Raw genomic sequence first — 14014 nt, forward strand, 5'->3', positions numbered from 1 at the left:
AGGATGGAGAGAATCTACAAAGGAGAGAAAAACATCCAAAGGCCCCTTCTGGAGGGAAAATAAGCGCTTCCTGCAACCTCTGTCACTTGCACACACTCATCATATGTGGCCCCTCATCGCAACTCCAGCCAACGGGTGGGTATTGACGTCAGTCAAAGTTGGCTGCATATTGGAAGTACGTGCACACACTGCTCGCTCAGGTTTTCAGCAGAGGCATCTTCTTTGCCATTATGGAGACAACAAAGAGAAGAAACTCAACAGGACTGGGGACACGGACTGATTGAGGAGGGAGCAGAGACGAAGGCAGTTCCCCCCCACTGCCTGAGGATCTGCCCTGCCCACCCCCCAGCCTGGGCAGGACCACTAGCCATGCTCCCCCCGATGAGACATCTCAGAGGGAATCAGAGACCTGCTACCTTCCCTCCCCCTTCCCCAGTCCTTGGGCAGCCTCCTCAAGATGTCACATCCCCAAGAGAGGGGAGGGAGGGGGTTGGGAGCACACACGTCTCCCAGTGAGACTGCCAAGATGGAAAGCAAGCTGAAAAAAGCAAGTAGCAACAACACAGACAGTATGTTACCATGTGTTTTTCAGAAAACACAAAACAAAATTACATTTCCAGATGTACACAGATATATATGTAAAAGCATAGAGGAATCCAGCTCCTGGATGATAGGGAGACCATGAGGCGGACCACGTACAGTAGGGCGGTGGGACACTGCGCAGGTACTAGAACGACTGTAGCAAAAAAGTCACTTCAAATGTAAAGACACCACACAAGAGATCGCACACATGGGTTCCAATGGTGTGAAAAACGAATGGCCTGTGTGCACACAGGAGAAAGGAGCTCAAAATGAGGTGGTCCGGATTGCTCCATAGAGGATTTAAAGCACGCTCTCGCTCTCAAGCAACACAAGCAAATGGGAAAGTGTTTACATTTCAGGATTTAAAGACACAGCATAGTTCATTTTCTTAAAGGCAAGAGAAAAAATCTGGAAGGTTATCCCTTGAATGGGTAACAGTGGTTGGTCTGGGGACAGGATAGAAAGCTCCAAGTGTCTTAGTCCATCTGGGGTTGCTATAAAAAATTACTGTAAGAGGCGCCTGGCTGGCTCAGTCGGTGAAGTGAGTGACTCTTGATCTCGGGGTTGTGGGTTCGAGCCCCATGTTGGGTGTAGAGAGTACTCAAAAAACTAAAATCTATTAAAAAAATTATTATAGACCGAGTGGCTTATATACAACAGAAATGTGTTTACCTCACAGTTCTGGAAGCTAAAAGTCCAACATTGAAGTGCTGGCAAAATTGGTGTCTGGCTTCTTGTTCATAGACAGCACTTGTGTGTCACCATGTGTCCTCACATGGCAGAAAGAACAGGGAGCTCTTGGGGACCTCTATATAAGGGCCCTAATATCATACGGGCACCACGCTCGAGATCTGATCATGTCCAGAAGGCCCTACCTCCTAATACCATCACACTGGGGGTTAGGATTTCACGATATAAATTTGAAGGGGACACACTCTATAGCAGGAAGGGACTTTATTTTTTTTAAGTTTTTATGATGCAATTTTTTTTGTGTTGTATTGTTGTGACACTAATATGTTTAAAAAGATGCCTTGGGGACACGCATCCTAGCGTCCTTCCCAACACTACCCTTCTACCCACCAGAAGAAAATCACTGCTTTAAACTCAACGTGAAGACCACCTACCTCCTGCCATCCTTAACTTCATATAGAAGCAACACTGCAAAGGTCATAAAAATGTCAGTGTTTCCAAAAAGCTGTTTAATATCCACTCTGTCTCTCCCTAGGGTCTCTGATGGGGAACCCTGGGCTCAGGCTGGCCCCAGTCGCATTCCCCATCAACCCCCTCTTGCCAGCACTCTTCCCAAGGTCTGTGTCGACACCCCCTCCACCTCTTTCCCTCTCCCATTAAGACACCATTTGGCAAAATCTCCATAAATCCCTGTAAGCTCATTTCCCATTAACGGTTACTAGCTAAGCCTTCCCTACTTTATTCCCAGATTTAAAAAAATGAAAACAAATACCCAGTTCAGAGAGAGATTTGATGTATCTGAAGTTAACAAAGCCACAATGGGTTCAACCTGACAGGCCGTTATGAGTAAAACCCTTTTCATGAGCAGTGTTTTGCTTTGGCTCCCAAAGGGAGACAGATAAATCTGAAAAGCTGAACCAACAGAAATAGAGTTGGGAGACCAGAGGTGGTTGTTAACCATCTCCTTGCCACAAACCCGAGAGTCTGGGTTCTCAAACCAGCTTCTAGCTGCCTGAGAAGACTACCTTCCCTGTGCGTGCTCCATCAGTGCCAGATGACCACATGGACTCAAGATCAAAACCTATTAACTCACGCTCTATGAAGCATCTTCCATGGATCCAAGCTGCTGCCCCTTCTGGGTTTGGAAGCAGGTTAAAGAGTGAAACCTAGGGGAGCCTCATGCGTCTCAGAGCAATGGTGGCCTGAGTCTGCAAGCACCACTCACAACAGCAACATCTGTATTCAGTGACTGTAGCAATTATAAATAATTCTTATCTGTTTATAGACCTTGCAGCACAAATTCTCCTTCTCACCTCAACAGCAAGAATTAATTTCTTTTAAAACGTCCTAGAACAGATGTTTACTGTCAGGCTGATCTTTCTGCCAATTAGCAAGTGTCTGGGCATTAGTGGTTATTATGTCCTTTCTCAAGCCCCTTTGAATTCTCTCCCTGGATGCTCAGCCGCCACTCCCAAGCCATTCCGAATTTTCTGTACAGTTTGTCCATGACTTTCCCCCTGGGATCTTCTCCATATTCAAAGCATACATTAGAACAAACGCCAAGCAAAAGGTTAAAACAATGATGCTGCACAGTACAAATTGGCCAATGACTATTTACACTGCCCAGAGAAAGTCCTCACATTCAGACAGCTGATCCAATATACCTGCCCCCGTCCCTGCCCCAGTGAGCAGTGACTCATCGTGAGTCCAAAGAACCCTTCACATTGGGCAGCCCTGGTGGCGCAAGTGGTTTAGCACCGCCTTCAGCCCAGGGTGTGATCCTGGAGACCCGGGATCGAGTCCCACGTCAGGCTCCCTGCATGGAGCCTGCTTCTCCCTCTGCCTGTGTCTCTGCCTCTCTCTCTCTCTCTCTCTGTGTGTCTCTCATAAATAAATAAATAAAATCTTAAAAAAAAAAAAAAAGAACCCTTCACAAGACAGTCTTAGAAACCCAATTGGGCCCAGGTAGGAAGGACAGAAAGAGACCCAGTGGGGGCCGTGCAGAGCCACTGAGCCAGCCCTGGTCTGCTATTCTGAGAGTTAAGGCCATTGGCTGCAAGATCTTCCTGCCATGGCAAGCATAATACATCCCAACAGCAAGTTCACACATTACCAGGGTGGATCTAAGAGCACAATATGGCAGCCCACACGGAGGACCTCTTAAAGTTCTTATCATGCAGATATAATCAACGGCAAGGAAGCCACGGGTCCGGGGGCCAGAAACTGACACTGACATTCAAGGTTGTGGTGAAAAAAATGACACATGGTCTTTCCCCCAAGACAGTGCCCTGACTCTCCATCCAACCATCACATCCATCTGTCTGGTCCAGAGTCTGGTCCTTTTGTGACATGAGGAATCAGTTTCTCATCGGCCCCAAGAACAAGTTCCCAAGAACCCTTCCTTCTCTTTCTCTGGTCAGGAATTTACAGCAGGAAAGAAGGCAGGGAAGAGAATGTCAGACCACCTCCTGGGCTAGATGTCCTGCTGACTCCAGTGAGCCTGACCTGATCCTAGCTCATCACAGTCCAACAGAAGGAATGACCTTCAACCCCATTCTCCCCTATAGGGTCCTTATCACACCTCCTCCCTTTCTTGGGTGAGCAAAGAATTCAAGCACCAGCTCAGATCTCACAGAGGACTTCTGCCTACCTCTAGGGCTGGTTGGAACAGAGCATCTGGTAAGGCTGTGTGTCCCCATACTAGATTCTCATGGACATCAGCCCTTCTCTACTGACAGAAGCATATGCAGCCTACCTGATTTTAACCAACGGCATTCAGTTAGGATCTCATTGCTTGGCCTTGGCTCTTTCTGTTCAGTGCTCATGGCCAGATTTCAGGCTGTGGTTTGTACCATGCTTCCACGTGAGCGAGTATGTGCTCACTCCCCAAACCTAACCCACCAGCCTCATTTCAGCAGAAAAGCCTAAAAACCCTGGCTCACCCCCCAATTCTGGTGCCTTTTAGATTTTTAAATTTTCACTTTGCAGCCCTTAAAGGGAGTTATCCTCAGGCTATAGGAAGAAAAACTGGAGTTAAGGAGCATACAACCAGCCAGGAACAGAAATGAACTCAAACTCAGAGCTTTGCTACCCAGTGTCCCCACCTCATCCTCCTGTTCATAAGCCCTTGTCAATGTGACGCTTTGTCAATGGTCTTATGCCATAGTTGGGTGTGCCATCATCTCCCTAATGACAGTGTATGCTCCTTAAGGGTCAAGACCATGATCGTAATCACTCACTTCTCCCGGTTGCTAGGTCTGCTCATAGACATAGTGCCACACGGTACAACGTCAGCTGCACTCTATATTTATAATGAAACCTGACATTTAAAATCTGAACTTACCAAAATGTAACTAAGGGGATGATTAGTCATATTACCGAGAGCTTATTTTCTTTTAGGAAAAAAAAAAGTCACAATTCAAGGCAAAATTCTAGATGAAAGTCCTAAATGGCTTGAAATATCTATTTCGATATCACTGGCTACTCAACAGAGACATGACATAGGTATGTCAAGTTTGAAGAATGGTACTCACCAGGTGAGGCATCAAGAGATCAGCCAGGTAGACAAAAGCAGCTCCAAGGGTGAAGCCAATGGCCACAGGGAAGAAGGCAAAGGCACCAAAGCCCCCAGAGGACGTGGCCATCTCCACAGCTGGAGCCAGGAGAGACCAATAGGAGGCTGCCAGCATGACCTGCAAAAAACACAATGAATGAGCCATTAAACCAACCACAACCACACAAGGCCTCCCAAGTACAGACGTCAGTGCTCTCTACAGCCCAAAGCAAACCCTATACATACATAGGCCTTTCATCTTCAATGGTAGGTACTCTTTCAAACCAAAAATCTACCACCAGAATGCCTGGAACTAATGCCATAGGACCTCAATATGGCATGGGATGGAGGTGACCTTGGGAGGATGAAGTCCAGTTTCCTGTCATCCAGCCTGCAACTCAGTGGTTCTCCACTGTGGGCAACTGTACCCTGCAGGGGACATTTGGCAATGTGTGGAGATGTTTTTGGTTGTCACAGCATATGTGTCGCACATATATCCAGGGCCCTTCAATTTTTACCTGTTAGCTCTAGGTCTGCATTCTGGGGCACCAAAGAAGGTATCTTTCCTCTAGGATATAGAAATATTTGCAGCCTTTGAAATATTTGAAGACAACTGCTGATCAATGTCAGTAGCTTAGTCTTGCAACTTTGTGATCTCCAAAAGGAAAGAAGGGAGCTAGTATTTATTGATCACTTGCTATTTTCGGGGAAAGAGATCTTTGATGCCTTCTTTTATCATTGCCACAGCCCCAGGAGTCAGACGCTGTTTTCTGTTGCTATCAGTAGATAAAGAAATTGAATCTAGACGTAATAAGATAGTTTGCAGGAGGGCACATCACCAATAAGCAGCAGATCCAGGGACCTGAGCAAGCAGGACCATAATCCCCTCAATAAGCGCAGAACCATGAAAGGGAAGAGAAACATGAAGCACTGAACACAAATCTCAATGTGGTCAATTGGATAAAACTTCTCCAGTGTTTACTGCATTAAACGCTCATCCATGGCCATTTACTCTTATAGCTGCTGTGACATCTCCTTGGTAAGAGTACACCCACTACCCATCGTAACCATATGACAGTCATCACTGACATGAAAATGTTGAATGGGTTTCTAAAAATGATTTCATTATGCCTTGCCTTAAAAAAAAAAAAAAAAAAAAAAAAAAAAAAAAACCTGCATCACCCATCTCCAAAATAACACTTGGAGTGACAGAACCAGGTATTACAAAAGCAACAATAAAGAACAAACCCATGCAGAAAGTAATTTCCCTTCTGCCAACCATCATCTACACACAGTCACTTGCTCTGGGCCCAATTCTCCCAGAAAAAGTCTTAGTACCACCCACAGAAAAATTGTATCTGCCTCTGAAACTCCCAGAGAGAAAGAAAATGTCTCATCATTTCAGCTCCATGAGACCACCCAAGGAAGCTTGTGGGCTCCTTCCCTATGCCCCAGCCTAACCTATCTCTTTCCCAGACTGCTGTTTCACTGGCTTTAGAGTTCAACAGCCTTGGGTAGCTGCCGTTCATGGTAAACTCCGCAGCGAGGCGGACCTGCACATACCTGTCCAGCTACCTCTCTGCACATTCCAGGACCTTCCATACAGCCCCACCATCAGCAACTCTAAGGCCACACCATCCAGGAAGGCCACTCATTGATTGCATCCTCCAATCCCTCCCTGCCTCCCATCCTTGTTGATGCCATGGGGTGGGGGTGCAATTTATCAGCCATGGTTCTCCATTCACCTCTTCCACACAAAGTTGAACCTCTTCTGCCCAAGTCCCTTTCCATCCTTCTGCATCCCTGGAGGCCAACTTCTTCCTTGCCCTTACAGATGAGAAATGCAAAATATTCCCATGAACAAGTGACACAATGTAGAGAAGAGATGCACCTCTCAAGGGAGGGGTCCCAGGATGCTGTGATGCTTGAAATAGAAAAGCATGCTGGATGATTCAGGTGGACCCCGCCTCAAGAATCACCGTTCTTTATCTTTCCAGGGAAATCCAGGACCCAACTGAATTTCCTTCATTTCTTTCTTTTTTATATATAAATTTATTTTTTATTGGTGTTCAATTTGCCAACGTATAGAATAACAACACCCAGTGCTCATCCCGTCAAGTGCCTACCTCAGTGCCTGTCACCCAGTCACCCCCACTCCCCACCTACCTCCCCTTCCACCACCCCTAGTTCGTTTCCCAGAGTTAGGAGTCTTTCATGTTCTTCATTTCTTTTCCTCACCAGACTCCCCGTCTCCCACATACATTGGAAAAATGACCAAAGAACAATCGTGAAATAGAATTGGGTCGCCTGTCCAAAGCAACAATGGGGAACAAAAAAAAAAGCTATTTAAAAGGCATTATGTGGTAGACAAAATAATGACCTCCCCCCAAAGACGGCTACGCCCTAATCCCCAGAGCCTGAAAATATGTCCCCTTATATGAAAATGTGTCCCAAAAGTGACTCTGCAGCTGTGATTAAGTTAAGGATCTTGAGATGGGAAGGTTATCCTGGATGATCTGGGCGGAACCAATGTGACCCCAGGGTTCGTATGAGAAGACAAGAAGAGTCAGAGTCAGAGAGAAGATGTGATGACAAGAGCAAAGGTCACAGTAGGTAAGGAACTGGAAGATGAAAGATGCTGCCAGGCTAGCTTAAAGATGAAGAAAAGGTCATGAACCAAGAAATGCAGGTGACCTCCAGAAAGCAGAAAGAGCAAGGAAACAGATTGTCCCCTAGAGCCTCCAGAAGGAATGCAGCCCGGCCAACATCTCGACTATAATCCAGATAAAACTATTTTGGATTTCTGAACTCCAGTACTTTCGGGTAGCATATGCGTGTCATTTTGAGCTGCTACATGTGTGGTGTTTTCTTGCAGTGGCAACAAGAAACTAATATAGCATTTGAAGGCATGCACTACATGTATTTTTTTTTTTTGAGAGCAGTTATAGGTTCACAGCAAAATAGAGCAGAAAAAATAGAGAAGTCCCCTACCCCACACATGCACAAACTCCCAGGATGGGCATCCCACACCGCAGTGGCATATTTGTGACAATACACTGATAGACCATTACCATCTAAAGTTCATAGTTTACATTAGAGATCAAACCCACATCCTATGGGTTTGTATAAATACTTAAAGACAGGCATCCACCATTACAGTATCCTAGAAGGTAGTTTCACGGCCCTAAAAGTCCTGTGTGCTCTGCTTCCCTCCTCCCGACCCTTCACAACTACTGATCCCTTTACTGTCTCCATAGTCTTTTGCCTTTTCCAGAATGTCATACAGTTGGAATCACATGGTCTGTAGCCTTTTCAGACTGGCTTCTTTCACTTAGTGATAAGATTTTAAGATTCCTCTGTATCTTTCCATGGCTTGAAAGCTCATTTCTTTTCAGCCCTGAATAATATTCCATTGTCTGGATAAACCTCGGTTTGTTTATCCATTCACCTACGGAAGGATGTCTTGATTGCCTCCAAGTTTGGGCAATTATGAATAATGAATAAAGCTGCTATAAGCATCTGAGTGCAGGTTTTTGTGTAGATATAACTTTTCCGTTCATTCAGGTAAATACCAAGGAGTACAATTGCTGGATTGTATGGTAAGCCTTAGTTAATAATTCCCCCACACACATAGGTGGTTGGCCTGAAACTCTCAATACTGGCAAAGCTCCTTTAAATGGTAGGTATTTTTTAATCTGGATGTGGTGATATTAACTAGCTGATACAGCAGCAGAAAGGAGTGTATGTGATTAACCCTCATTTACCCCGAAGAAGCAGGGCCTGGAGGGGATAGGCTACCAAGAAGAAGGTGGTACGAAGTCGGCCCAAGACTTCAGGTGATGGGCTCCACAGGGAAGTCCTTGCCAGCCAGTCCCTTTATGACCCCAGATGAGAGAACCAAAAGCCCTCCTACTGCTACAACGCTGCTTCTAAAGGCAAAAACTAGTCTAGCAGCACCAGCCCTGAAGACATAAGATATAAGCATGAGGAGGAGATAATGGGCATCTTCCTCTTCCCATCTTTGTGTATAAGAAGAATGCACAATTAGGATTTAAGGCACATGGCAGGGGCCTCATCCCCAAACCCTCTTTTGCCTCTTTACTGCCAAAAATAAAACATAAAGCCCAGGGATCCCTGGGTGGCGCAGTGGTTTGGCGCCTGCCTTTGGCCCAGGGCGCGATCCTGGAGACCCAGGATCGAATCCCTCGGGCTCCCGGTGCATGGAGCCTGCTTCTCCCTCTGCCTGTGTCTCTGCCTCTCTCTCTCTCTCTCTCTCTGTGACTATCATAAATAAATAAAAAAATAAAAAACATAAAGCCCAATCAAATGCGCTATAGGAAACCTTGTGTGAAGGCCATCCTCCAAGCCAGATGTTGCTAAGACCAAAGCGGCCCAATTTTTTGCTAAATAATTGGAGAAGCTCAAGGGAGTAAGCATTTCAATAACAATGACAACTCCTGCAAAAAGAGCTACAGAGGAAATATATATATATATATATATATATATATATATATATATATATTTTTTTTTTTTTTTTTTTTAAGGAGGACTGAATGCCTCACTTCCATCCGGCTGGTTAATTAGGTCTACTGCAGGGCCCAGATTGCCAGGCAAGCTGATGTTTGAGAAACTCTTTCTACTCTTCACTTTCCATGACCAAGGTTGATCCTCTTCCAACCCCCAGTTCTCTTCTTGACATGCTGCCCAGGGTGTCTCAGCCCCATACTAACTTCAACATCCATCCCTACAGCGGGGCAAGTGAAGGAATGTATGACCTGAGTTAATTTTTTAAAAAATGCATTTTGATCTTATTTGACAAAAGATGGGCACAGACCAAATGTCCATTAACAGGTGAATGGAGACACAAAATATTCCACTTGATGGAGTATTTTTCAGCCATCGAAAGGAATGGAGCACTGGCTATATACTATAATATAGGTGAGCCTCAAAAACATTAATTACACCAAGTAGAAGAAGCCAGAGACAAAAGGTCATATAGAATATGATTCCAATTAAAGAAGATGTGGTATATATAGAGGTAATGGAACATTACTCAGGCATCAAAAAAGTGAGATCTTACTATTTGCAATGACGTAGATGGAACCAGAGGGTATAATGCTAAGCAAAATAAGTCAATTAGAGAAAGACAATTATCATAAGATTTCACTTATAGGTGGAATTTAAGAAACAAAACATAGGAGCATAGGGGAAGGGAAGGAAAAATAAAACAAGATGAAATCAGAGAGGGAGACAAACCATAAGAGACTCAACTATAGGAAATAAACTGAGGGTTGTGGGAGGGGAAGAGAGTTGGGGGATGGGGCAACTGGGTCTGGGCATTAAGGAGCTTTGGGTGTTACATGCAAATGATGAATCACTGAATTCTACCTCTGAAACTAATAATGTACTATATGCTAATTAATTGAATTTAAATAATATAAAATTAAAACAATAAAAGATAAAAAGAATTAAACATAAATAAAAGAATATGATTCCACTTACACAAAATATCCAGAATAGGTAAATCCTAGACACAAAACAGATTAATGATTGACAGGGATGGGTGGGAGCAGGGAATGGGGGAGAAACTGCCTAACAGGTGCAAGGTCTTCCTTGGGGATGATGAAAATATCTGGAACCGGACAGAGGTGATTGCTGCACAACACTGTGAATGCACTAAACAGTTCGCTATAAAATGGTGAATGTTACGTAAATTTTACCTCAATTTAAAAACATGAAAGTTAAGCTTGCCCTAATCATTAGAACCCGATCTTGCACTACTGCCCCCAACTGCGTGCTGAACCCTCCAGCCCCCATCCCTCAACCCAAGCACTTCTTTCTACCTGTAAAAATGCCAAAATACCAAGACCTACCTCTCATGCCCTGTCTTCGAAGCATCCAAAGCCCTTTACCACATATATACACACATATAGAATGGATGGGAAAATGCAGGATTTAGAATCAGGTCCAAATGTGCATCTTAGCTCTGTCACTCACTAGTTAGGTAGCCCCAGGGAAATAACCTAAGCTGTCTGCAGCTCAGTTTTGAGCAAATTAAACCTAGGGACAATGCTACTATATAACAAGATTGTCTTAAAAATCGTGTATGGGGCAATGCATATACCACCCCAAACTGGTTCCTGGCAGGAAGTTAAGTGACGTAAGTGTCAGGTTGGTGTTAGATTCTTCCCTGAGCCTGCCTGCACACAGCATGCTCCCACCCTCCACCCCATCTTGCTCCCTACCCCTCCTCCAGGGCGGCCCCTTTCCAACACACTGGATTCATTATTTGTGTCCATATCCCCCAGGGACTGGGATGAAGGCCATGCTCTGAGCATCTCTGTATCCTGGCATCCCAGGTTGAGTAGTCCTGAACAGAGCAGCTCTTCATTATTGGTTGCCTAAATGAATTCTCTGTTATCTCTGCTAATGAAGGGGAGCAATGGGGGCGGAGCAACCAAAAGAAGGCATAATCAGGAAGTGATTCAACATTCATTTTTTTTTTTTAGTCTACTACCTAAAGTTTAAAGTGATTTTACTTTCCAAATTAAGTACTAGCCAAGACTCATACTCAAATGCTTTCTCTCCTTTGACAAATATGGGATGAGTCATTGTTTAACATAACAGAGCTTTTCTTAGGTGTGGAAGGAAGGTGGTCCAGAATTTTCAGAGCCTCAGGGATAATCTGTGGAAGAGAATCTACTGGTAGAGCTGAACGGGGTTTCAGGAGACTGCCCAGTCCAAATGCTTCATTTAGCAGGTGGAAAAACTGAGACCCGAAAGGACCCGGTGGCTTTCCCAAATCCCCAGAGCAAGCTAATGCAGTCCAAAGCTGCCTGCACCATCCTCACATCAAGTTCCATCCCCCTGCTCCACCAATCCTGAATCTTTTAAGAAATTCTAAGAGCTACAGAGTGAAGACAAAGTCGAAGTTAATGCCTCCTTTATCAGCAGGCAAACCCCAGGATGAGTCAGCTTTAGCAATAATCAAATGTAATCGATCCAATGGACATTCCCCACCATTGGGATCTAAGCTGCTCCTAGAAAACCCAGCGCTAGGAAATATTTGGCAATTCATCAACAAGGAGAAATGCTCTTGTTAAACATTTTTCTCTGAGAGATTCATCAGACCTTACAAACCTAAATAAGCCTTAGAAACCAAAACCCATAGCCCGTGACTGCCTTAGAGATAGAGAAACAAGCAGTTCTGTAATTCAAAAGATAATTCCCCCTTGGCAGCATGGCTAACGCTGGCAGTTTCCTTTTATTTTTTTTTTAATTTTTATTTATTTATGATAGTTACAGAGAGAGAGAGAGGGAGGCAGAGACACAGGCAGAGGGAGAAGCAGGCTCCATGCACCAGGAGCCCGATGTGGGATTCGATCCCGGGTCTCCGGGATCACGCCCTGGGCCAAAGGCAGGCGCCAAACCGCTGCGCCACCCAGGGATCCCTATTTTTTTTTTTTATTTTGCAAACTCTTTATCGATAATATAAACTAGATCTCCGCATTATATTGAATTTAGAGATCTTATCTCTTTTACATCTCTCATATCTGTCCCATGAATTACAGTTTTGTTTTGTTTTTAGATAAAAGGGACATTGAGAGATTATCTTGGCCAAGGATTCTGAATCTGGGGTGCTGAAACCCATGGGCTTTCAGGGCTCTATGAAGCCCTAAAATGCAGGCCTCGGAATCCTGCCACTCTGTATTGCTTTTCTTTACCTTTTTATTGAAAGCATGATCATTCTTGAAATTGTCATACATTTTTTTTTATCAAGTCTGTGCCTGAGCTGCACACACACTCACACACACACACACACACACACCTAGATTATAAAGCTCCAGGAGGAGAGCACCTCATTCTGTCTTGTTCACCAATGCATCCAAGTGCACACAGAATAGGGCACTCAATAGTTCCTCAATAAACATTTGACTGAATGAACATGCAAAGCAAAAATAAGCAGATTATTTTGGAACCAATCTCAATTCACTAGCCCCACTCCCCAAACACATGAATCCAATTCCAAATTTTTTAAAAATATGTAAAAATATGGTTCACCCCACAGATCCCAGGTCAGCCCAGGGACAGTGGGGTGGCAGTGGGGGTGGGGGTGAGGGCAGGCAGGAGTGCCCTTGGAAATGGGCATAGAGATGGGGTGGTAGAGAGGACCGATGGATCACGTGGATAAGGAGCCATCAGGCCCCAGATTCTTCTCCTACCTCATGTGGCTGAAGCTTCTAACAAAAGAGAGTGAGCTATATCCCAAATACACATCACACTTGCTAAAAACCCTTTTTGCTCATCTCATCCAAGGCAGGGGTCTCGAGCTTTCTTTTCTCTTTCTTCCCCAAACTCTGACCCAGACTGGATCCCTCATCTTTCTCAATTCTTCTCTCTTCCCCCAAGCTGGCAGTTTCAAAACAAGATCTACGTATATTATGCTTTCAGTGTGGGGCTCTGAATGAAAGGCACACCTCCCTCTACTGCAGACTACACTTTAAAACAAGAACACTCTAAATGCAACATGTGTCCTGGACTGGATCCTGGGAACAGAAGAAGGACATTAGTGGGGAAAAAACGGTGAAATCCAACTAGCATCTGGGGTTTAGGGAACAGTAATGTACCAATGTTAATTTCTTGGCTTTGACAAATGTGCTGTGGTTATGTAACATGTGTAGGGGAAACTGGGTAAGAGTATGCAGAAATCCCCTGTGCTGCTTTTGAAACTTTTCTCAAAACCTAAAAAATTTCCAAACAGGGTTTATTAAAAATGAATAGGCTTGGGAGAAGATTGAGGGAGATCACTGCAGCTGAGGAACATGGAACTTTGCGAGCAAAGACTTGAAGTCAAGAGTGCTCACAGATTGCTTCGGGGGTCAGCAGGGTAACTGGATGGGGCAGCACTACTCATGGGGGTAGGGGGTGGAGGGGACTGAGTGCCTCACAAGCTTCACCTCCAGGAAAGCCACTGCCTCCTCCCTGTGACCCAGAGAGGTTGAGTAAGTCACCCATGGACACCCAGCAGGAAGCGACAGAGCTGGGATCTAAAACCCAAGCTAAACTCATAATCCCAAAGCTCCATTCCATCTCTCAGACAGCCAAAATTCTTCACGAACAACAACAGTCACAATGTCACCTACTCAGTACATCCAACCAGAGAACAATTTCTCCCTAAACCTAAATGTC

The 14014-nt window shown here is 44.7% G+C and overlaps 1 protein-coding gene across 12 annotated transcripts in view; it reads right to left on the reverse strand.

Moving 5' to 3' along the window:
* Positions 1 to 14014, reverse strand: part of SLC39A11 (solute carrier family 39 member 11) — a 358069-nt gene that overhangs the window by 278886 nt on the left and 65169 nt on the right. For all 12 annotated transcript variants that reach the window (XR_012009254.1, XR_012009253.1, XM_072781410.1 and 9 more), the window contains one exon: positions 4806 to 4964. Coding sequence is in view for 10 of the 12 variants with exons in the window: in XM_072781410.1 (XP_072637511.1) it covers positions 4806 to 4964 (159 nt within the window). In the remaining 2 variants the exon portion in view is untranslated. The remainder of the gene's footprint in view (positions 1 to 4805; positions 4965 to 14014) is intronic.

The sequence above is a fragment of the Canis lupus genome, chromosome 16 (assembly GCF_048164855.1).
Source record: "Canis lupus baileyi chromosome 16, mCanLup2.hap1, whole genome shotgun sequence".
NCBI classification, from domain to species: Eukaryota; Metazoa; Chordata; class Mammalia; order Carnivora; family Canidae; genus Canis; species Canis lupus.